We start from the raw sequence: 26598 nt of genomic DNA, 5'->3' as shown, positions 1-26598 counted from the left end.
TGAAACCCTAAACTAAATCAAACTGCCAGAAATTCAAATCTAAACTCCTTGAAACCCTAGACTAAATCAAACTGCCATTCTATATAATATAAAAGCCATTGAGACTCATTTAAATTAATAAATTCATCTATCTATCTACTTCAAACTATTTTAAACTTCAAACTAATTTAAACTTCTAACTAAATTAAAATTTAAGATAATTTAAACTTCAAACTACTAAATTTACTTCATTTTAACTTATAAACTCTAAACGCATTTAAACTCTGATTTAGTTCTTATATAATTGATGGATGCACTTTTTTGAGCTTCAATCTGATGTTTGCAATGGCTGCAACCCACTGCCATTTCAAAGCTCAGAAGCGTCAGGCTGTTTATTAATATAACTCAGATTGTATTAGTCTGAAATAAGAAAGTCATATACACCTAGGATGGCTTGAGGGTGAGTAAATCATGGGCTAATTTTCATTTTAAAGTAAACTACTCCTTTAATGGATGAAGAATTATTGTAATTGAGGTTGGATAGAGAGAACTCACGCAATCTGTGAAAAAGCTTTTGACACGTTTTGGTAGTCTCCTGTAAAATAAGAAAAAACGAAAGAAAAAATTACAAAGAACAGACAATACTTCATGTAGTAATTGGTACACCCAAATTAATCTCAGTTTAATCAAAATTAAAACACTACAAAACTTCATGCAGTAATTTGCATTTCAAAAAATGTAACATCAGTTCCAGAAGAAATTGGGATTGTGCCACAAACAGATACTGCGCGGAAATAAACACTGAGCACTGAAATATGAAAGCCATATTTCCATATTTTGTTTTTGAGTGTGCTTGTAAAGAGATGAGACATCAAACAGTATATTATGTGCAATGTACAGTGGTTGTTTCCAGAGGAACACAGAGTGTCTCATACTCACAAGAAAATACGGCTCTCGTCCTTGAAGGTGTTCAGACCCTCGTCACATGACTTAGAGCGCTCCGTGGTAATGGCCAGCATATAGGAGGACCGACGGCTGTTTTTGAGATTGCCTTTAAAAAAGACAAAAGAGAAGATAATGCACAAAAAAGAGAAAGAGTAGGTTACGATGGATGAGTAAGTGAAAAGATCAATACTAGGGCTGAACTAGTTTGATAAATCACACAAATATCATAATTCTACAACCTGCCCAATGCTTTCTTTGTCTATGTAATATATGCTAGACATTATGTGCAAAATGGTTTATATATGTATGTATATATTGTTAAACGTTTAGTAAAACAGTTTAAAAGCATAAGAAACTGTATATTATAATGTTTAATGACTATTTTGAAAGCCAAATGACTCCACTCCCTTCACATTATGAGGTTTTATTTGAAGTTTAACACTGACAGCAACATTTAATAACCCACTTGTTATTATGGTGTTCATGTTGAAAAATGGAATGCTTACATAAGAATATAACAGTGAAATGTTTTTCTTTAACTGAAATTTATTTTGCCATTACTTAAAGCTGCAGTCCATAACTTTTTGGGGGTTAAAACTGATCCAAAATTATTTTTTGAGCAAGTACATAACCAGCCAGTGTTCAAAACTATCTGCTTGCCTTAGCTCGATTCAAAACGGTAAGCTTGTAATAATGTTTTTAATTCCAGTGGTACTGGTGGATTTCCACGGGAAATTTGAGTATGTCTTTGCGTCATTACGCCACATCTGTACACATAAAGAGGGTGTCTCGGGTAGTAGGCTATATTGCGTGTGAGGATGTTGGAGGTGGAGATTTATAGCCTTTCCTCACAGCACTTGATATAATTAAACTTATCAATTTGATGGCGGATCCAGAAAGGTTCAAACGACAATCACCAGTGACAACTGGAGAAGGTGGACAACTGGTTTGAAAGGTGGTGTGAACTCCGTGTTTTGAAGGGGTTCAAAACGGACACAGAGACAGCTTTTTTTCTGCTGGACAGGTAAGACATAAGTGATCGTTAGATTTAATCAGCGCGATTTACTGCAATGCTTTTTTTCCCTTAGTTGGTCAGAACAAAAGTGGATGTTACTTACTTGTTCAGATGACATTTTTCTGTGAAAATTCTTATGTTGGTCATACTTCCAAAAAGTAGAATCTGTGATTCTAAATGACAGTGTCCACACCGGTGCGGTGACTGACAGCCGCACATTCTCCTCAAAACATTGGATTCATCCGAATAACTGCAATTGCAGATTTTGAACAGAGATGGCGAAAAAGAGGAAAAACTACGGACTGCAGCTTTAATATAATGAAATTTATCATAGAGCATAGTAATTATAAAGATATTATTGATTTGACCAATTACTGATTAACTGTTACATCCCTAATGAATAAATTAATGAATTATATAAATTAAAAATAATGACCTAATACGAGTATGAAGGCTGTGAACTTGTGGATAACTTACCAACCATTAGTAATAAAAAAAAATATATAAAAAAAATCTTAATAGCTGTTAAAATTGGGGGGCTTGTGTTGATGACAGATGTAAAATAGAGGGAAAAAAATATGGATGTTAGAGACACTGAGTGGCATTGACAGTAGACAGATAAAGAGACACATTTAAAAGAGGTTAAATATGTACTATATTGAAACCGAGGCAACAGGGTTATAGGTGGTGTGATCGATGCTGAGGAAAGAAAAATACAAATAAGATTCATGATGAAAGATAGAGATGTTTACATGACAGTTATAAATTACATATAAAGTTGCTATTGGATTGACTGATGATTATCAGTGTCAACAGAGAGGGAGGCAGGAATAATTGAGACAGTGTGACAGTTAGATAAACTGGACAGGCACCTGGCAGATAGAAGAAACGGATCAGTATGGTGACACCAACAGACTATAAACATGCACAAGTGCTAGAAAACCTACTAAGATGAAGTGCTCAGATAGAGGAACAATAGAGGTCACTGTGAATGGAGCTGGATTTGGGGTGGTGGACAACTCACTGCAGTCTGTGTAGAAAAGGCTGGTAAGGGGGGAGGTGAGGATTTGACAGACAGGGCTGGTGGTGTGGGCAGATGCCTGGCACAAGCTGCTGGACACCACGGAGGACGCTGGCACATGGCGAGCACACAGGTCTACACTGGGACTGGTGGACTCATCTATCAGAGGAGGTGAATGTTAGAGGGGTGAAAGAGGTTTTAGGGGGTATGCTGGAAAGGGTAGGCTGCTCTACTGACAAAAATCTTTTAGTCTTAGAATGAAGAATAGAATGAGGCATTTATATAGCGCTTTCATATGTACTACTGTACACCCAAAGCGCTTTACAATCATATCAGGGGATCTCTCCTCAACCACCACCAGTGTGCAGCATCCACTTGGATGATGCGACGGCAGCCGGCAGTCTTCTTAAGTTAACCATGAATTAATGGTTCTAGTATGGATAAAGTAATTTGTGGCAAGATCAATTCTAAAACCTGACCCAAAACATATTAAATCTGTTTGTTTTTTTCAAAGAAAACACTTTTCTTTTCTTTTTTTTGCTGATTGTGGTGGGAAATCTATATATATAGATCGGAATAGAAGATATACTCATGAGGTCACATTAGACGGAAGTCACTGTGGTTACAGCCACTGAGTGGCAGAGTTAGTGTTCTGCTTGAAAAAACAAACATTTAAAATGAGAAAAGATATGTTGTGTGATAGACAGTACAAATAGATGGAACAAGAAAAATTAGCTATCTTTTTACAGAAAACCGAAAACTACAGAAAAATGGAAGCAAATGGATCCCTGCCATTCACAGAAACAAGTGGAATCTTGGAAAACAAACATGGATTTGTATTTGCCATTTTGTGTCATGTATGTTGAATTTTAGAGTAAAATTATACCCTGTATTATATATCGTATTGACTACTCATCATTTCAACATTTTACATCTTATTTTATGTGTAGCTGTTAAGTTTTTGTCAGCATTTATTAAATCTATTACCGTGTGTCCTACAAAGGGGGGTGGTTAGATAGTGTTAACCAAGACAAACCCAGTTCCATTTTGAAGGAAATCAAGCATAGCGTCAGTTCTGGCAGTTAGTCAATGTTAACCAAGACAAACCCAGTTCCATTTTGAAGGAAATCAAGCATAGCGTCAGTTCTGGCAGTTAGTCAAGCTCGCATCAGCTGACTCTCAGCTGATCCACGTCTACCCATAGGAATACGACGCCTATCACTCTATACATATATAAGCTCCTTCAGTATTATCAGCAGCTATTGCCTTTCTCAGGAGCTAATTACCCTCCTCCATCCCCAGCTCTTCCTCTCGTCAGTCAGGATTTGGCATTCTGATTCCCCTTGAATCAGAATAAATTCTCGAATTATGTTGTACTTTAAAATCTTGAATTAATGATATCTGCAGTACATTCATGTTGGTCCTGTTCTGTTTACCCTAAGGCTGCTCTCCCTGCTCTTATCCATGCTAGGCTGCATGGATGCGCAGGGAGTTCTTGCCCAGAACAGAACCATACCGCCAATCCAAACTGTATGATAATTGTCAATCGTATTGAATGATAGTGGTCCTGACAGAACTTAATGTTAAGTTATGGTGTTGATGCTATGGGAATACTTACAGCGTGCACCATTAACTGAAGCTCGTGTGAAATTATGGCAATTCTATTGACCGACCAAGGGTCTGGTGACATAGCGTGAAGCATCATCAAGACAATATAAATGGTGCCTGCATTAAACGTCATCAGCCTCTTTGTCCTCAGGAATCCGCATATCTTTATGTTCGCATGATAGTTTGTCATATTGTTTGTCTGATTTTGTTATTAGACTAGATTGGCAAGCAGGCAGTTTAAAAGATTGTATGTCACAGTGCCGATGTCCCCATGTTAGATCCGGAAGCAGACTCTTTTCCTCCCAATCTCTGCTCAGTGATGCTGTCAGAGTGTGGAACTCAACCACCCTATTAAGAGGATATTGGGACATGAAGGTTGCTATGGCAGTCAGCCCCCTAGACAGTGTTGGACATTCACCTCTATATAAGTCCCCAAATTAATGTGTTCAGTTTGTAAATGACCGCCTAAATATATGTGGGTCACTTTAAAAATGTTCATGCAACATTGCGTATTTACAATAACAGGAAGTAGTGTATGGTAGTCAGTAGTCACGTTGCAGCGGAAGGAAGAGCAACTCGTGTTTCTCCACATGGCGTGGAGATGAAGTGTTTCATGTTTAATTTTCTAAGTATCCCTTTGGCAAGTGGAGCTAGGTACGCAGTGTTAATATTTATTTTGTGTTTATTTCTGAGTGAGATGCGTTTGTTTGTTGCATGGTGTTGGTCGTTGAGCTCTGTTTACTGATTGTTTCAGGTTTTCTTATCTATTTTAATGTCCTTTGTTGTATATATGTATATTCATAAATATGCATTTATTTCATTGTGTCCTTTTTTGTGTATATTCACAGTATAAATTACATTTGTCATTTCTTTGTGTAGTTTCACGGTTCTTCAAGAACTTAAAAGTAATGCTAAATAGTGCTCATGATGCGCTATTAAAAGAGAATGCACCCATCAGAAACTGCACCCATTTGGAAACGAATGGGCAGCTATACAGTTGTTCCCTTCCAGTGAGCTGTTTCAGGGCTGATACAACAGTTCATAACAGAGCTATGTGGAGTTAAGAGAGGATTGTAAAGTCTTTTTTAGAAAACATCTAGGTTACGACTGTAATCTCTGTTCCCTGAGAACAGGGAATGAGACACTGCGTCGATGACGCTATGGGGAATGCCCTCCACGTGAACCGGTGTCTGAAAAGCTATCCAATCACGGCAATCGAATTTGACCGGCGATAGCCTGTGACGTCACTACTAGCGCAACCCTGAAGTATAAAAGGGGCGCCTAGAGAACATGTCATCCACTTTCGTCTGAAGGGACTGTTCAGCAGGCATCCCTGAGGCATGGCTAACGATGCAGTGTCTCGTTCCCTGTTCTCAGGGAACAGAGGTTACAGTCAAAACCTAGACATTCCCTTTCGAAAGGGAACTCGCACTGCATCGAAGACGCTATGGGGAACGATGTACAATGTTAAACCTGAAATGCCAAGAAATCACTCCCCCTTTGGGTCACATACAGGCTGTTAGTGACATTATTCCCTACGGTCACTGCCCAAGCTATAAGCCTCAAAGAGGCATCCAAACAAGTAAGTCAAGTCATGTCATCTTCATTTATATAGCGCTTTTAACAATTGTCACGGTTCATGAATTCACTGTCTCTCTCTCGTCTAACGTGCTGTTGTGTGTGTGTGTGTGTCTGTGGGCGTGGTCACTAATCATCAGTGATCAGTAGCGCCAGCTGGTTTCAATTGTATGTCCCTTTATAAGCTCAGTAACTGGTGTCTCATGTTGTCAGATCGTTGTGGTTTTCCTGGTGTGTTTCCTGTGCTTGTTCCTGTGTCCCTCGTGCCGTTTTTGGATCTTCCTGTCTTTGTCGTGTCTTCCTGGATTTCTGCACTCTTCACGGAATCATCAAGCACTTCACGAGGGATCCACTGGATTACTGCACCAGCACCTGTTGCCCACCGAGGTCCCTGCGTCACCACACCATCAGCATTTGTGTCCGCCCACCTGTCCAGCTGTGTTGGCGTTCATCTGTGTGCTGTGTTTCTGACCATCTGAGTGTTTTCAATAAAGAGCGTTGTTGCATATACATCCTGTCTGTCATCCGTTACAGAACGATCTGACCCACCATGGATGTAGCAGGCGCCACGAATTGGGACGAGTTTGCGACTCGAAGCATCGCGAGAATGGACACCCAGGAGGAGAGCATCTCCAACACAGGTCGGGCGGTTCAAGCGCTTGTGACGCAGGTGTCCGAGCTCACCCAACAACTCCAACAGCTAAGAGTTCCCACTGCGCCGCCCACACTGCCCGTTCAGCCCAATCCACCAGAGCCGCCCCAGCGGCGCGAACCGAGACTACCGACGCCAGAGGGATTTTCAGGTGAACCGGAGTTTTGCAGAGCATTTTTGACCCGATGTTCTATGCACTTTTCATTACAGCCACTGACGTTCAGTCAAGAACAGTCGAAGGTGGCATTCGTGCTGACGCTGTTGTCCGGCAAAGCGGCTCTCTGGGGAACGGCAGTGTGGGAGAATCAAGATCCATGCTGCGCCTCGTTCCAGGCACTCTCCGAGGAGATGAAGAGGGTCTTCGATCGTGCGGTGGCGGGTAGGGAGGCGGCCAGACTACTCGCCGATCTCCGCCAAGGTAACGGCTCGGTGTTGGAATATTCCATTCGGTTCCGCACCCTGGCTGCAGAGTGCCGATGGAACAAGGAGGCGCAGTGGGATCGTTTCCTGCATGGGTTGGCTGACCGTGTCCAGAAGGAGATTTACATGCTGGACCTTCCACGCAGTCTTAATGGACTCATTGAGTTGGCGTTGCGAGTGGATGCTCGACTGAGCAGAATGGGTCGCTTCCAACAGAACCCTCCATTTCGCGGTATGGAGAATCCGCGTTTTGAGAACCTGGACACGGTCAGTCCCGTGTGTGATCCCGAGCCCATGCAGGTGGGTAGAGCTCGGCTTTCCCGGGAGGAGAGAGAACGGCAGAGGTCCCAAGGACTGTACCTGTACTGCGGGAAGGCGGGTCACTTCATCCACTCGTGCCCGTTAAAAGATCAAGCCCGGTAGTAACAATGAGGCTACTATCGGGTGGGATCTCCGCCAAGAAGACCTCATCATCACCATCATCAGCTACTCTCCTTCCGGTAAGACTAAGGTGGGCAACCCACACACACACAACACCAAGGCTTTACTGGATTCGGGGGCAGAAGGAAATTTTATGGACTCAGAACTGGCTCATCATCTTCACATTCCGGTTTCCCCTCTTCCGTACAAGATCTCTGTCAAGGCTCTTAATGGACAACAACTTCCTGACATTTCACACATCACAGAACCTATCACTCTCATCACTTCTGGTAACCACACAGAGACAATATCATTCCTCCTCATGAACTCACCTCTCGCACCCATCGTACTCTGTCATCCCTGCCTCACATTACATAATCCCAGAGTCGATTGGGGTCACAATTCTGTTTCTATGTGGAGTAATACATGTCATGAGTCATGTCTTGTGTCTGCGTGTTCGTCTGTACCTGTGTCTGTATTCCAGGAGGAGGCGGTGAATTTGTCTACCGTGCCCGGGGAGTACCAGGACCTGAGAGAAGTGTTCAGTAAGTCTCGTGCTGCTTCTCTCCCTCCACATCGTCCCTATGACTGTGCCATAGACTTAGTGCCAGGTGAGTCTCCGCCTAAATGCAAGTTATATTCACTTTCTGTTCCAGAGAGGGAGGCTATGGAGAAATATATTTCTGATTCTCTAGCATCCAAATTCATTAGACCTTCCTCATCTCCAGCGGGGGCGGGGTTCTTTTTTGTGGGGAAGAAGGATGGATATCTGCGACCGTGCATTGATTACCGAGGGTTGAACAACATCACGGTAAAGAATACTTATCCTTTGCCGCTGATGTCTTCAGCCTTCGAGCGGTTACAGGGAGCATCCATCTTCACAAAATTGGATTTACGTAACGCTTATCATTTGGTTCGCATAAGGAAGGGTGATGAATGGAAGACCGCGTTCAATACCCCCAGGGGGCACTTTGAATACTTGGTCATGCCCTTCGGGCTGTCCAACTCCCCAGCGGTCTTCCAGGCACTCGTTAATGACGTGCTGAGAGATATGGTTGACCAGTTCATATATGTCTACCTGGATGACATATTGATTTTTTCATCTTCTCTCCAGGAACACGTTCAGCACGTCAGACGAGTGCTTCAGAGGTTGCTAGAGAATGGGCTTTTTGTCAAGGCGGAGAAATGCGTTTTTCATGCACAGTCTGTTCCTTTTCTAGGGCACATCGTCTCGTCTGAGGGAATGCGTATGGATCCTGACAAGGTTAAGGCTGTGATAGATTGGCCAAGTCCAGATTCCCGTAAGGCCCTACAGAGGTTTCTGGGGTTTGCCAATTTTTATCTGCGTTTTATTCGCAACTTCAGCCAACTAGCCGCGCCTCTGACTGCCTTGACCTCCCCCAGAACGACGTTCAGGTGGTCCGATACAGCGGAAGCTGTATTCGCCAAACTTAAAGAGCCGCTTCGTTTCGCTCCCATCCTCGTTGCCCCTGATCCATCACGTCAGTTCGTGGTGGAGGTCGACGCGTCAGAGGTGGGGGTAGGAGCAGTTCTTTCCCAACGTTCTTCCACAGACGACAAGATGCATCCTTGCGCGTTTTTTTCTCATCGTTTATCACCTGCAGAACGTAACTATGACATTGGTAACAGAGAATTGTTGGCAGTCAAGTTAGCGCTGGAGGAGTGGCGTCACTGGTTAGAAGGGTCAGGGGTACCTTTTATCGTATGGACCGATCATAAGAACCTAGAATATATTAGAACCGCCAAAAGACTCAACTCTAGGCAGGCTCGGTGGGCACTTTTTTTCGGACGTTTTGACTTTTCTCTTCCGTACCGCCCGGGTTCCAAGAACATCAAACCCGATTCCTTATCTCGTATTTTTGACCAATCCGAACGCCCGTCTACTCCCGAGTGTATTTTACCCGAGACATTAGTGGTCTCCACTCTCAGATGGGAGGTCGAATCGAAGGTCATGAAGGCCTTAGAAGGGGTAACGCCTCCGCCCGATTGCCCACCGAATCGTTTGTTTGTGCCAGAGGGGTGTCGGTCCGACGTCATTCAGTGGGGTCATTGTTCCAGCATAGCATGTCATCCAGGAGTAAATCACACCAGTTTTTTGGTGAAGCAACGATTCTGGTGGCCATTAATGGCTCGCGACATCCGCAGTTTTGTTTTGGCTTGCTCGGTTTGTGCCACTGGTAAGACCTCCAATCGACCCCCGGATGGGTTACTCCAACCGCTGTCTGTCCCTTCGAGACCCTGGTCCCACATTGCGCTAGATTTTATTACCGCCCTCCCGCCCTCCCAGGGCAAGACGGTCGTTTTGACTGTCGTGGACCGGTTCTTGAAGGCGGCTCATTTTATTCCCTTGCCCAAATTACCCTCAGCCAAGGAGACAGCGGTAACTGTCGTAGATCACGTCTTTCGCTTACATGGCCTTCCGATGGACGTGGTTTCCGACAGGGGGGGACCAATTTGTGTCCAAATTTTGGCAAGAATTTTGTAAGTTACTGGGGGCGACTGTCAGTCTCTCTTCAGGGTTTCATCCCCAAAGCAATGGTCAAACGGAGAGAGCCAACCAAGATCTGGAGAGAGTGTTGCGATGTTTGGTTTCCAAGAATCCTTCCTCCTGGAGCCAACAACTCTCTATGGTGGAGTACGCCCACAATTCATTACCAGTGTCATCCACGGGCCTTACTCCGTTTGAATGTAGTTTAGGTTACCAGCCACCAGTTTTTGCTAGTACGGAATCCGAAGTCGCGGTCCCCTCCGCTCACGCCTTCGTCCAGAGGTGTCGCCACACTTGGACTAGAGCCCGTGAGACTCTTCTCCAAGTGGGGGCGCACACCAAGGCTAAGGGCGATCACCACCGGTCGAAGCCTCCCGTATACGTCGTTGGTCAAAAAGTGTGGCTTTCAACCAAGAACATTCCTCTCCGCTCCGTTTCTAATAAACTTGCTCCTAAATTCATCGGCCCGTTTCCTGTCACCAAGATCATTAGTCCGGTGGCAGTCCGACTCAAACTTCCTCCTGCGTACAGGAGAATTCATCCCGCCTTTCATGTGTCAAAGATTAAACCTGTGTTTTGGGCACGCATTAATCCGCAAGTCCCGGTTCCCGTCCCGCCGCGTCTCGTAGATGGGGAACCAACTTATTTGGTTAACCGTATTCTGGACTCGAGAAGGAGGGGACGTGGATTTCAGTACCTGGTGGACTGGGAAGGTTACGGTCCGGAGGAGAGAAGTTGGGTTCCTGCTAGAGACATTCTGGATCACTCCCTTATCGATGATTACAATCGACAGGTAAGTCCGTCGGGGAACGCCAGGAGGCGTTCCTAGGGGAGGGGGTACTGTCACGGTTCATGAATTCACGGTCTCTCTCTCGTCTAACGTGCTGTTGTGTGTGTGTGTGTGTGTGTGTGTGTGTCTGTGGGTGTGGTCACTAATCATCAGTGATCAGTAGCGCCAGCTGGTTTCAATTGTATGTCCCTTTATAAGCTCAGTAACTGGTGTCTCATGTTGTCAGATCGTTGTGGTTTTCCTGGTGTGTTTCCCGTGCTTGTTCCTGTGTCCCTCGTGCCGTTTTTGGATCTTCCTGTCTTCGTCGTGTCTTCCTGGATTTCTGCACTCTTCATGGAATCGTCAAGCACTTCACGAGGGATCCACTGGATTACTGCACCAGCACCTGTTGCCCACCGAGGTCCCTGCGTCACCACACCATCAGCGTTTGTGTCCGCCCACCTGTCCAGCTGTGTTGGCGTTCATCTGTGTGCTGTGTTTCTGACCATCTGAGTGTTTTCAATAAAGAGCGTTGTTGCATATACATCCTGTCTGTCATCCGTTACAACAATGTAGATTGTTCCAAAGCAGCTTTACATTGATAATAGGAAATTAAAGTAACAGAGATTGTTTTGGTTTTATAGCAGCTCTAGAATGAAGTTATTGTCCAGCCAAAGTTAGTTTGATTGATTCACTTCCGTCGCAACGATCATTAGTTATTAACTTGGGGGCCGCTAACACAACACCGTTTTAACAGAAAACTCTTAAGTTCTTTCTGCGCAAACTTCAAAAACGTGAACTAGTGAGAACGCAGATGGCGTGCACATGCACATTATGAGTTCAGTCTATAGGAATGCGCGTTTGAATATATGTGCGCAGGCGTGTAGTCCTTCCCTACAAATCAACCCTCAACATACTACTTGTCCGGCCTTAAAATGTATAATACAGAATTTGTATCGCTTCCACGTAGCCACGCGAACCAGAATTATCCCGACAGTGTTTTATCTGTAGATAGGTAAAGGGACAGGAGGGAGGCCTTCACAGGGAAGAGCCCAGTTGACATTTCAGGACTGCGCTGTCGACGCGTCCAGGCGCAGGTCCTTCATCAGATCTAGATACAGCCTGGATCCGGCGGACTGCGGTAAACCTCTGGATAAACAGAGAGACCAATATTAGCGTAGACGCCATTCTTCTTATGATGTAACAAGTACATCAGAATTTATGGGAAGTGTTCCCGGTTCCGGCTGACCTAATCTGTGCAGCCTAACATTGCATTTTAAAAGTCTATAATGTGTTATGTGTATGCTAGGTCAACGAGATGTGTTTTTAGTCTAGCTTTGAACTGACAGAGTGTGTCTGCTTCCCGGACAATGTTAGGAAGACTGTTCCAAAGTTTTGGTGCTAAATAGGAAAAGGATCTACCACCAGCAGTTGATTTTGATATTCTAGGTATTATCAACTGGCCGGAATTTTGAGATCGCAATAGACGTGAAGGACTATAATGCGTTAAGAGCTTGCTCAAGTACTGCGGAGCTAAACCATTTAGTGCTTTGTAAGTAATCAGCAATATTTTAAAATGTATACGATGTTTAATAGGACGCCAATGCAGTGTTGACAGAACTGGGCTAATATGGTCATACTTCCTGGTTCTGGTAAGAACTCTAGCTGCTGCGTTTTGGACCAGCTGTAATTTGTTTATTAAGCGTGTAGGGCGGCCACCCATAATAGCATTGCAATAATCTAGCCTAGATGTCATGAAAGCATGGACTAATTGTTCTGCATTTGTCAATGAGAGCATAAGACGTAATTTAGATATATTTTTAAAAAGGAAAAATGCAGTTTTACAGATACTAGACACGTGACTTTCAAATGAAAGATTGGTATCAAAGAGGACACCCAGGTTCCTAACCGACGACAAAGACTTAACAGAGCAGCCATCAAGTGTTAGACAGTATCCTAGATTATTACGTGAGGACGTTTTTTGTCCAATAATTAGAATCTCTTAAGTAATGGATAATAATTAGAATTAAGTAGTAGGAAATTACTAGTCATCCAATTTTTTTTATCACCTATGCATTCCGTTAATTTTGTGAATTGGTAAGTTTCGTCAGGGCGTGAAGAAATATAGAGCTGAGTATCATCAGCATAACAGTGAAAATTAATTCCATGCTTCCTAATGATATCTCCCAAGTGTAACATGTACAGAGTGAAAAGCAATGGGTCCTAGTACTGAGCCTTGTGGTACGCCATACTGAACTTGTGATCGATGAGACATCTCTTCATTTACTGCTACAAACTGATAACGGTCAGATAAGTATGATTTAAACCATGTTAATGCAATTCCACTAATGCCAACATAATTTTCGAGCCAACAAGAATGTTGTGGTCAATAGTATCAAATGCAGCACTAAGATCGAGTAACACTAATAGAGAGATACAACCACGATCGGATGATAAGAGCAAATCATTTGTAACTCTAATGAGAGCAGTCTCAGTACTATGGTACGGTCTAAATCCAGACTGAAAATCCTCGCAGATATAATTTCTTTCTAAAAAGGAACATAGTTGTGAGGATACCGCCTTTTCTAGTATCTTTGACAGAAAAGGTAGATTCGAGATCGGCTCGAGAATGCGTTTTTTAACAAACGGTTTAATCATAGCCAGCTTAAAAAATGTAGTTACGTATCCTAATGACAAAGATGAATTAAAGATATTAACCCTGTATGGCATGACTTTTTTTGGGGGAAAAAAATCTTTCACCCAATTTTTTGGGAGCTTGGGGGTCCCTGATAATATATCCATCATAAAATTTAATTCTGAATTCCGACAGTACAATTTAGTTTGTGTACATATTATTTGTACTGTTAATGAAGAAGAAAGATAAAGTTTGCCAGAAAACACTACTCATTTAGCCAGTTTATGAGCTGATAGGCATGAGTGACCAAACTACATTTCCCATCATTCTCTGTGGCAGTATAATAATAATAATAATAACAACAACAACAACAATAATGAAACATAAATTATGACACATAATGCACATTCTTTGAGTTTTCCGAACTTCTCAGGAGAACTTGAATGCACCATATGGTCCTCCTAACCCTATGATATTGCCTGAACAAAAGCGGTGTAACTGCACAGTGTTGCCCTGAGGCAATGAAACAAAAAAAAACAGTTTTAGTATATATGTCATGATTCTGCCATCTTGTTCTTCATTTTCTCTCGTCGTGAATCTCGTTCACGGTAAAGAAAGATGCATGTAGGCTACACAGTAAAAGTAACCGTGAAGACACTGAATTTAACATACAACCACCGTCATAATAATCACAAATACACTTACGTAACAACGTAAATGAGTTTTATGAATGAATGGCTTGTTCTAACTGTTGCTCTGGTCTTCGTCAACAACACGCGCTTTTGCACCACCTGCTGGTGAGGTCGACTAACAGCAGATGGAGAGTATGCTAGGTAATCTACTGCTTTTCCTGCAGTTCCTGGATGTCAATGTTGAATTTACTATCGAATTTGAACCACTGAATTTGTGGAAGCGAATTTGCAAAGAGAAATAAAATGGACCGAAAAATGCCTGTTGAATATTATAGGTTGTATTTTTAAACAGTTTGAATATTTTGGAAGTGAAATATGAAAGGTGAATATGGATTATTGAATTTTTAATAATGGAAATGTGGTAACACTTTACAATACAGGTGCACTAATAAGCATTCATTCATACTTAACTAATGCACAGATAATGATGTGTTAATGTATGACACATAAAGAACTAAACCATTAATTAATGATTACTGCATCAGAAACTAATAAAGATTCTAAATGATTAATAGATTAAGTAATATATGAATTGTTATTAATTAAATGTGACATAATGTATTCATTCCTTAATAACTTATTTTATTAACTAATAGTGTAAATCAATGCGTTAATTACCACAGTTGGTCAAAGCAGTGTACTTCAACTTCCAGTTGTCTGCTTTAATTAATCATTAACTATTGATTTGCAAATGTATCATTATGTTATGACTTTACTTGTTGAGGCACATGACAATTAACTAGTGCTGGGAAAAGATTAATCGCGATTAATCGCATCCAAAATAAAAGTTTGTGTTTGCATAATATATGTGTGTGTACTGTGTATAATTATTTTGAATATATAAATACACACATATGCATGTATTTATTTAAGTAATTATTTGCATGTATATACTGTATATACATTTATACATAATTTATATTATATATAAATATAAATAATTTTATATATAAATAAATAAAAATCTTAAATATATACATGCATATGTGTGTATTTATATATACAAAATAATTATACACAGTACACACACATATATTGTGTGTGTACTGAAGGTAGAAAAAGAAGGTAAAAGGTAAAAAAAAAATATATTATTAATTTTGGATGCGATTAATCGCGATTAATCTTTGCCCAGCACTACTATTACTAATTGTTAAGTAATATGCCATTTATGGGTTTTGACAGTTTGCACATGCAGTGAATGGAATGTCGGTGAATGTGAGTGAAGGATGGGTGAGTTCATGGGCTGCACACAAATATCAGCACACAGAAACTGAACTCCTGACGCTGTTACACTGTGTTTAAACTGGACGAGACCATCTGTCTACACTGGACATGACAGACCATCGCAAGTCCATTTGTCCTTCGTAACAGAACTAGCACAAGAGCTTGGAGTACGTCAGGAATAGAGTGTTGCATCAGTTTACTGTCAGGGTTTTGTCGTGTTGTGTCGCGCCACATCCAGTGTAGTATCACTGACTATAATGGACGTTCTGTTGTCTTTGTCTAGTCTAGACACAGTGTTATGAAATAGCAAAGCTCGACCGCATGTTTTCAGTGTTCCACGACCTCAAGCTTAACCTGTCATAGTCCTGTGCCATGAACAACAAGGTTCATCGACTCCGTGAAATCTTGGTTGTAGATGGTTGGAAATTGAAATCCATGGCTTAGTGTGGATGTCAAAACCAAAATGGCATATTACTTAACAATTAGTTAATAGTCATGTGCATCAACAAGTAAAGTCATAACATAATGATACATTGGCAAATCATTAGCTAATGATTAATTAAAGCAGACAATTCGAAGTTGAAGTACATGACTTCAACCCATTGTGGTAATTAACACATTAATTTACAGTATTAGTTAATAAAATGTTATTAAGCAATTAATACATTATGACACATTTAATTAATAACAATTCATATATTACTTAATCTATTAATCATTTAGAATCTTTATTAGTTACTGATGCAGTAATCATTAATTAATGGTTTAGTTCTTCATGAGTCATACATTAACACATGATTATCTGTGCATTAGTTAAGCATGAATTAATGCTTATTAGTGCACCCGTATTGTAAAGTGTTACCGAAAATGTGTTTGAAATGTTTTTAATTGAAATATTCACAGCTTAAATATTCAACCATGTTGAATTTCAGCCCATAAAAATGCAAGCCCTAAAAATACAATGCATTAAAATGCAAGCATGTTTAATGCAATGCCTATTTTTTTCAAGAAGTGCAATTCAACAGGCTTTTTTGTTTCAAAAACATTTGCCATTATTTTACTTCCATAATCTATGACCTCTGGAAGCATCTCTTTCAGTAGCTTAGTCGGTATAGGGTCTAACATACATGTTGTCGATTTAGATGATTTAACAAGTTTAGCGAATTCTTCATCTTCTAATCTAAGTTCATACTGCTTGGAAACTTCTGGGCTTGAAGCTTTATTTTTCGTTAGTTTAGCCACTGTTTCAAATAAATACCTAGGGTTTTGTTTATTTTCTTCTAATAGGGTTGAAAAATAAGCAGATCTAGCAGCTTTTAAGGTCTCTCTGTATGCAATCGAGATCTCTTTCCATGAAATGCAAAATACCTCTAGTTTTGTTTTCTTCCTGCGCTCCATTTTTCTGGCTGCTCTCCTAAGTGTGCTCGTTGTACCACGGCGTTGGACTATTTTCTTTAATCTTCTTTAAGTGCAACGGAGCAACTGTGTCTAAAGTGCTGGAAAAGAGAGAGTTAATATTTTCTGTCGCAATATCGAGTTCTTCTAAGATGCTGAAATGCTGAAACTGATAAGGGAGATTATTAATAAAGAAATCTTTAGTGGCAGAAGTGATAGGTCTAACATATTTGCAACACGGAGTTGGCTTTGCAGCCGTGGCTAAATGAAGTTTACACGAGACTAGATAATGAACTAGAACATCTGAGATGTCATCGCTCTGCTGCAGAATTTCAACGGCATCAACATTGATTCCGTGTGATAATATTAGATCTAGGGTATGATTACGACAATGAGTAGGTCCTGACACATATTGTCTAACTCCAATAGAGTTAAGAATGTCTTTAAATGCCAGTCCCAATGCATCTTTTTCGTTATCTACATGTATTTTAAAATCACCAACAATTATGACTTTATCTGCAACCAGTACTAACTCTGATAGAAAGTCAGCAAATTATTGGTGGCACCATACTGACTTTAGCGAGCACAAATGGCTACAGTAGCCAGCACAAATCTCAAACGTGATTTATCATTTACACTATATATTGCTATATTAAGCACCAACACTTTAAAATAATTATATTTGAAACTAGACTTCTTAGTAATTCAAAAAATATTACTATAAATTACAGCAACACCTCCCCCTTTGCGTTTCAGACGAGGTTCATGTTTATAACAGTAATCTTGCGGGGTGGTCTCTTTTAAAGTAATGCAATCATTTGGTTTTAGCCAGTTTTCTGTCAAACACAGCACATCTAGATTATAGTCTGTAATCATGTCATTAACAATAAGTGCTTTTGAAGTAAGGGATCTATATTCAGCAACCCAAGCTTTATCATTTGCTCATTTGTATTATATCTGTTTTTTATTTGTTGAACAGCAATACAAATTTTACCCTTAGATGGGTTTGGAAGTTTTTTGTATGTCCTAATTCGGGGAACAGACACGGTCTCTATATGATGATATCTAGGGCTACGTTCACACTGCAGGGCTTAATGCTCAATTCCGATTTTTTGAAAAAATTCGATTTTTTTGCAAGGCCGTTCACATTTCCAATTAAATGCGACCTTTTGTGATCTCCTGTGTGAACGTGAAATGACCCAGAAGTGCCCCGCATGCGCAGAAGAGTACTCAACGGTCAACGACGTCACTTGTTGTTTGCAGAAGTAGCTAAACTTTAACTGTGATTCTCTCTCACACACACACACACGAGCGCGCGCAGCGACCGTTACACAAGAGCCAGACAGCAGCCGCTGACCTATCTAATATCAGATTCAGCACAAATAAGTTAACATAACGTATATATATAATGGCCGTGGGCTTTTTAAAAAATTTTTTTATTAACGGGCTCGTCGAGGTCGACCCGTTCGGCAGATTTACCTCAGCTCGACGAATATGCAGTCCGTTTTCAAACCGACGACTACTTCAACGCAGAATTATGACGTTTTTCGCGTATCAATGACGTGCGGGTCGGATAAATGCGACCTGGCCGTTCAGACTGAAGTCGCATCTGAAGTCGGATATGTATCGGATTTGGGACCACATACCCAAGTGGCCTGGGTCGCATTTGAAAAGATCGGATCTGTGTCGTTCAGACTGTCATGAAAAGATCAGATACAGGTCGCATAGGGGCAAAAAAATCGGAATTGGGTCGTTTCAGCCTGCAGTGTGAACTGAGGTGAAAGAGGCTCTATGTGATGGTATCTGACCTTGGTGACGTGAAACAGCTAGCAGACGGTCGGTTTAGCCAGTCTGTCTGCTTCCTGACCTGAGCCCCAGATTGTCATGTTTGAGCTCTAAGACTATGTGCCATATTACTAGAGAGAAGAGCAGCACCATCCCAGGAGGGATGAATACCATCTCTTTTCAACAGGTCAGGTCTGCTCCAAAAACGTTTCCAATTGTCTATGAATTCTATATTATTTTGCGGACACCACTTAGACAACCAGCCACTGAGTGAGGACAATCTACTAAGTAGGGATGTCCCGATCAGGTTTTTTTGCCCTCGAGTCCGAGTCCGAGTCATTTGATTTTGAGAATCTACCGATACCGAGTCCCGATCCGATACTTCTATAATACATAAAAAAAGAATAAAGAAGAGCGAAAAAAAAGATCCAGGATGTTCCTTATTTTTTTATTTAATTCACCTTATTTTAACATTCAACAACTCTGTTAACAAACAGAGCACTTATGTGAGGTAACTTGAACAATCAAGTAATAAATAACATAAATTCTTCACTTTTGGACTTTAGTGCAACAGTAAATATAAAAAAGTCTAATATATAAACAAATAGCACCTCAACTTAAAATACCCGGCAGGCATGTAAACAAATAAAAAATAAAAGTGCCACAGTGTTTGCAAAGCCAGTAATGTGCTTTTAGGAACTGCACTCCTAACTCTTACGCTGGTTTCACACTGCACGCGTTAGCAGAGAGTGCAGCGCGTATTTTTTTCGCCGCCCATGTTAACAGATTAGAGCATTCACACCGCACGCAGAGGTGGCGCGGCAGTGCGTAGCAGGAGCAGAGCAGAGCAGCAGTGCCGCGATCGTTTCGGCGCAGAGTCTATTTTTGCTGCGCCGCTTACGCTGCATTAAAGTGACAATGCATTGATCATGGCCAAAATACACCGCAGTTTTATCCAAAAAGTGCATTGATGATATCTATTGTGTTTTAAACAGTCAATCAAATGACCAACAGCAATTTAAAAAGAAAACAAATGTCCAAAAACAAACTTGTTGCCAGAACAATAAAAACAAAGATGAACCAAAAGTTATATAAATGAAATTATTAATAAAATAAGCTTCTTGACAAGTCTTTTCTCTTAAATGTATTTGAAAACGAAATAAAGCAAAGCCAACTTATCCATTATAGAGTACTCTGTCTGTACACAACCCGCGGTTCAGCCGCGCGTGACAAACGCTGCCAGTGTGAAAGCAAAACGCGCGTGTCCTGCTCCTGCTCACCATACGCACTGCTCGCGTGCAGTGTGAAACCGGCGTAACTCTGTGGCACCGCATAACTATAGATGTGTTAAAAAATAATGAGAATATATACATACATATATATCCGAGTCCTGATCGGGAGGTAACGTCCGATTCCGATCGAGTCTGAAAACACGTGATCGGGCCCGATTTCCGATCACGTGATCGGATCGGGACATCCATACTACTAAGTATCTCATCACTCCTGCGAACAGGAAGGGGGCCAGAGCAAATGACAGTGCCTGACATTGTACTTGCGAGTTCACACACCTCTTTAACATTAATTTTGGTGATCTCCGACTGGCGGAGTAGAACATCATTTGTGCCAACGTGAATAATAATCTTAGAGAATTTATGATTAGCATTTGCCAGCACTTTTAAATTTGCTTTGATGTCAGGTGCTCTGGCTCCCGGCAAACATGTGACTATGGTGGCTGGTGTCTCTATTTTCACGTTCCGTGTAACAGAATCACCACTAACTAGGGCACATTCAACAGGATTCACAGTGGGTGTTTCACTGAGAGGGGAGAATCTATTTGAAGTTGTAATCCAAACGGAAGAGCGGTGTTTTGTCCCGCGATTACAGCGCCTCACTGTCACCCAGTTGCCCTGCTGCACGGGCTCTACTTCAGCCGGAACCGAACAATGTAAAGAGTTCACTAAGCTAGTCGCATCCAAAGCAGTATCTAAAGTGAAGTAAAGTAAACCTTGATTAAAGCTTGGATGCGTGTCTCTAGTTCTGAAATCTTCCCCGTCAGCTTTACTATCTCCCTGCATTTACCACATGTAAATCCTGTGCTGACAGAGAAGGATATGCTAAACATGTTGCATGAGGTGCAAGTAACAATAAGAGAAGAAGATGATATGACTTACTGTGTTTGTCGACTGATCCTACTCACCTAAGTTGTTTGATGGACTCGTAAAAGGTGCGAGCGCACGCAAGAAAAATAAATAGATAAAGAGCGAACAGATGGCACGCTAACAGACTAGCGAATTACTAGCGTTTTGTGCTAGCAATAACAATTTAGATTGAAGCTAGCGATTTCAGGTTAATGTGTGATGTTGAGTTAGTTATATTTAGCAGTATAAAAAAAGAATGATAGTAATTAATGATTCAAAACAGAAAGATATACGAAGCTTTCAGACGCACATCAACGCAACAGCAGAAGAAGAGTTCCTTTAAGGGAATATGGCCAGGGGGTCCGAAAGGAGTCCCGTCCAGTCACTTTCTGAGGGGGACATAGAGTCAACCCCACATGCCAGGGAGGCTGACCTGATCAAATCTACTGACCTAGTCTTGCCAACAACCTGTCTGTTTTTCTAAACAGCGTCTCTCACAAAACCAATAGTGAAACCGGATCATAGAGACGGGCATCCTGGAGAGTAGAACTCAGCAAAGAGCTTTATAACCCTTGTAAACGAGGGGAGTAACTCAACTCAATCCTGTATCTACACAGTGCTTTGAAACATTGTGGAGGCTGGGCTGTCTAACAGGGGACCCAAAATAAGGGGAGCGCCTCCAGGTCTAGGGCTGATCTAGCAGGGAGGCCTCATGAGAATCCTTCAACCTTCTAACCAGACTTAAGCTAGGAAAATAATTATATATGACCAGGCTCTGGGCTAGAATCAGGGAGGCTCAAAGGGAGCCTACAACGTGATGATCTTAATTATTGCTAAAATCCACAAAATAATGGAGCCACCTTCAAGGAGCTGCACCTGCTATTTGATAGCGATACTTGTAAGCAGAACTAGCTTCGGATATCATAGGTGCAGGGCTTGACATTAACTTTTTTGCTCACTAGCCAATGTGGCTAGTGGTTTACCAAAGTTACTAGCCACACAGCATTTTTACTAGCCACATTTTTATTGTTGTGAAATTACCTGATAAAAGTTGACTATGGCGTGCTAAAATTTACTTGAACTAGATTTACAACCCTTTTAAATGTAAAACCACTGTACACACCCAAATCAAGACTACATAAATATATAACAATACAGGTCGTTATCATTAGCTCTGATAAGGTTGTGTGTAAAGCTCCTTTTTAAAATAAAACCATGTATTATGTATTATATGTCGCCACATAGCTCCACTGGCATACGACATAACTCCAGCAGGGCAGCTAGATGTCTTTTCGTTTCTGTGTTGTAGTTCACTAGAGCGCAAGCGCAAGGCAACTGCATGTGTGCATGTAATACTCTAGGGCTGTCAAAATGGCTCGAAATGACGTTCGAATATTCCATCTAAAAGAACACATAGCCTTTATTCGAACATCTGGTTGCGCATTTTGTCAATGACACGCATTAGGTCAATAACAAGACAAATTAATACAAAGAGACATAACTACTTGTATAGTTTATTTAAGTTTAAACATATTTGACAACGTATTACCTACACAAAAACAAGTAAATCAACTAATGGCCAAGACCGCAGACCTCACTCTCGCTCGCTCGCTCGCTCACTCGCACTCGCAGGCACTCTTTCTCTCTCTCACACCAAACGCGAATAGAGCGTCTGGCGCGAGTGATTTCAATGTTAAGTCTATTAAATGTAAAACGCGCGTCTGGAGGTCTTGCGGCGCGAATGAGGCGTCACGCTCTCTGCGCATAACGGTTTAAATGAACAACAACAAGAGTTTTGTGCAAGCAATTTAAGGTCGCGACTCTTATATAGCAGGCTTCATTCAGTGATTGAAACAAATATTATTAACATTAATTGAAGTTTTACAGTATAACCGACATCGAACGCTCCGAGCGAGCTGTGGTAAACATGGAACTTTTCCTTGGCATGAAACGGTAAATAATCAAACCAGTGGAAGCCTATGCATGAAACTGCTGTATCTAACCTACCTTATTCATGCAATATCTATTCAGTCAGTACAGTAGCCTACACTTTAGTAATGTTTCTGTTTAACGTTAAATAAAATGACCTGTGGCTGTCCCTGACCCCTCAGGCAGCGCGCCCACTCGCAAAGCAGACAGCCGCGCCTCTGCTACCGCGGGCGTTTTTCCACATTAATATTCATTTTCACCTTCGAAATTCTGTTTTTAAAACTATTCGAATATATATTCGAATTTAGAATATTCGTTGACAGCCCTAATAGCCTACTCATGGGAGTTGTAGTGTCGTAGTGTCACACTTATTTCAGATGCCTTTTGAAAAGACTACAATTATTCAACCCGCCAAAGTGGCTAGTTGGAGTTACTATGTTACCCGCCACGAGCAAAATCCACCCGCATTTGGCGGGTTGGCGGGTGTTAATGTCAAGCCCTGCATAGGTGTACTCACAGAAATACTGTGGGCCTGGTTTTTCCAACTTTACATTGCCAATGGACAGTGCACTTAGCTAGAGCGCTATCGACCCTTTAAACAAGGGGAGTACAATCTTACGTTATCTGACTATCGAGGAGGCCTATAGAAAGGCCTACAACTTCAATTATCAAAAGCGTCAGCCCATGGCATGCTTAGGCTCTAAGGGAGTGTTCTCAAACCTGTCCCAATGGGAGGGAGTACTAAAGTGAGCCCCATTGGTGTAGTAGGGCAAATCAACTAAAGCTGTGGATAGCCAAAAAACCACTAAGCCCAAGGGAAATGGAGGCCTCAGCAATGAGGCCAACAACATTTCCACCTTATTACTTGAAAAATGAATTCAAGGGGGCTAGATAACCAACCTAAAGACTAGCTGGGAATTTCTAGTTACAATATACAGCTGCTTCCAACTCTCTCTTCCCAGAGAGATAGGATTTAGACCGTACCATATTACTGAGACTGCTCTCATTAGAGGTATACATGATTTGCTCTTATCATTCGATCGTGGTTGTATCTCTCTATTAGTGTTCCTCGATCTTAGTGCTGCATTTGATACTATTGACCACAACATTCTTTTAAATAGACTAGAAAATTATGTTGGCATTAGTGGAATTGCATTAACAATTTAAATCATACTTATCTGACCGTTATCAGTTTGTAGCAGTAAATTAAGAAATGTCTCATCGATCACAAGTTCAGTATGGCGTACCACAAGGCTCAGTACTAGGACCATTGCTTTTCACTCTGTACATGCTACCCTTGGGAGATATCATTAGGAAGCATGGAATTAGTTTTCACTGTTTCAATGCTGATGATACTCAGCTCTATATTTCTTCACGCCCAGACAAAACTTAACAATTCACAAAATTAACGGAATGCATAGGTGATATAAAAAATTGGATGACTAGTAATTTCCTACTACTTAATTCTGAAAAAACAGAGATTCTAATTATTGGACAAAAAAACGTCCTCACGTAATAATCTAGAATACTGTCTAACACTTGATGGCTGCTCTGTCAAGTCTTTGTCGTCGGTTAGGAACCTGGGTGTGCTCTTTGATACCAATCTTTCATTTGAAACTCACGTGTCTGGTATCTGTAAAACCGCATTTTTCCATCTTAAAAATATATCTAAATTACGTCATATGCTCTCATTGACAAATGCAGAACAATTAGTCCATGCGTTCATGACATCAAGGCTAGATTATTGCAATGCTATTAGTACAATTTTTAATTAGCAGAAATCACCATGAAACTTTGATTACCTACAATTTAATCCCACTGGTCACAATTGTGACCACAATTTTTCCTTGCATATTTTAGTGTGAAATTGAAAAGTAACATAATATGAAGCACGTTTATATATAATGAACATGTAAGATGTCTACATGAGTTTACGGCAGGTCTAACATGATTGGTTTGTTTGGTTATGTGACCACACACATTTATTTAATGGTGCTGCCATCTTAACGGAAGGATGCCATCAAAACTCAGAAAGGACAGGTAAGAATACTAAGTTCCTTTTTGAATAGCTCATACATTTTTTGCACATATCATCATGAAAGGGTTATCTATACATACACATTGAAATTAAATTAATACATGCTTTATTCTGTTGTCAAACTGCAGATAAATGAAGACGGTTACAATTGTGACCGATGGTATAACACAGGGAGTCTATGTTCCCCATATGTAATTCTGTGTTATTTTTATGAACTCTCTTTCAGACTGACTTTAAGTCAAGTTTTGGATTTACTTGACACTGATGATCCAGAGCCTGCAATTTGTAATATAGCAGTGGTCCCTAAGATAGAGAAGGATGCGATAGAAAGCGACTGTGATAGCGAATCATCTGACATGGATTTTACTGGTGACTCAGCTCACATACCATCAAGATTTTTTTATTCTACTGCAGAACTGTTTGTGAAGTCAAGTCAAGTCAAGTTTATTTGTATAGCGCTTTTCACAATACAGTTTGTATCAAAGCAGTTTCACAGTATTAAATTAAAATAATACAACAAAGTTTGTTTCAAGAGGAATTTATTGATTGATAAAATAAAATTAAATATCCCCAAAATATCCCCAACTGAGCAAGCCAAAGGCAACAGTGGCAAGGAACCGAAAAACTCCATCAAGTGACCTAATGGTGTCCTAAAACTCCATCAGGTGACCTAATGGAGAAAAAAAACCTTGGGAGAACCCAGGTTCAGTCGGGGGGCAGTTCTCCTCTGGCATTTATGAGCTAGAGGCCGGATTGTAGTTTGAACTGTAGGATTATATGAATGCCTGGCTGAAGAGATGCGACTTTAATCTAGTTTTAAACTGGGAGAGCGAGTCTGAGCAACGAACAGTATCAGGAAGACTATTCCAGAGTTTTGGAGCCAAATGTGAAAATGCTCTCCCTCCTTTGGTGGTTCTGGATATCCTAGGTATGACCAAAAGCCTTGAATTTAGTGATCTTAAAGAGCGCGATGGATTATAGGGCGATAGAAGATCCGTTAAATAGACTGGAGCTAAGCTGTTTAGGGCTTTATAAGTCAGTAGCAATATCTTATAATTAATACGGAGCTTTATAGGTAACCAATGCAGTGATGATAAAATCGGTGTTATATGATCATATTTTCTTGATCTCGTAAGAACTCTAGCGGCGGCATTTTGGACTAACTGTAGCTTGTTTATTGAGGATGCAGGACAACCAGCTAATAAAGCATTACAGTAATCCAGTCTCGAGGTCATGAATGCATGAACTAACTTTTCTGCATCAGAAACTGATAGCATATTACGTAGCTTAGCAATGTTTCTAAGGTGGAAAAAGGCTGTTTTTGTAACATATGAAATATGATTTTCAAAAGACAGGTTGCAATCGAGTATAACACCCAGGTCTTTTACTGTAGAGGATAAAGTAACAGGACATCCTATGATGTTAAAGTTGTATTGTGCGAGGTTTTGTGGGCGGTTTTTTGAACCGATAAGTATTACCTCTGTCTTGTCTGGATTTAATAAAAGAAAATTACGCGTCATCCAATCTTTTATATCTTTAACACACTCTGTCAATTTGGAAAATGTTGCGTTTTCAGCCGGCCGTGATGAAATATATATTTGAGTGTCATCAGCATAACAATGGAAACTAATTCCATGTTTCCTTATAATATTTCCAAGTGGCATCATATATATGGAAAATAACAGAGGGCCTAATACAGATCCCTGCGGCACTCCATAGTTTACTGGAGTTATGATCGATTTTTCTCCAGTTAAATAGACAAAATGGTAGCGGTCAGATAGGTATGATTTGAACCAGCTTAGTGCTTGTCCTTGAACACCAGTATCATTTTGTAGTCGATCTAAGA

General features: G+C 40.9%; 1 protein-coding gene across 7 annotated transcripts in view; it reads right to left on the bottom strand.

The window, feature by feature from the left end:
• Nucleotides 1–26598, bottom strand: part of arhgap23b (Rho GTPase activating protein 23b) — a 551994-nt gene that overhangs the window by 145457 nt on the left and 379939 nt on the right. For 6 of the 7 annotated variants that reach the window (XM_082152677.1, XM_082152678.1, XM_082152673.1 and 3 more), the window contains 3 exons: nt 2964–3119; nt 919–1030; nt 535–574 (listed from right to left, as the gene is read on the bottom strand). In XM_082152677.1, coding sequence (XP_082008803.1) covers nt 535–574; nt 919–1030; nt 2964–3119 — 308 coding nt within the window. The remainder of the gene's footprint in view (nt 1–534; nt 575–918; nt 1031–2963; nt 3120–26598) is intronic. The other variant, XM_082152676.1, reaches the window with a different exon arrangement.

This window comes from Leuciscus leuciscus (assembly GCF_965113295.1).
Source record: "Leuciscus leuciscus genome assembly, chromosome: 21".
Lineage (NCBI taxonomy): Eukaryota > Metazoa > Chordata > Actinopteri > Cypriniformes > Leuciscidae > Leuciscus > Leuciscus leuciscus.
This window is presented reverse-complemented; position numbering and strand designations above follow the sequence as displayed.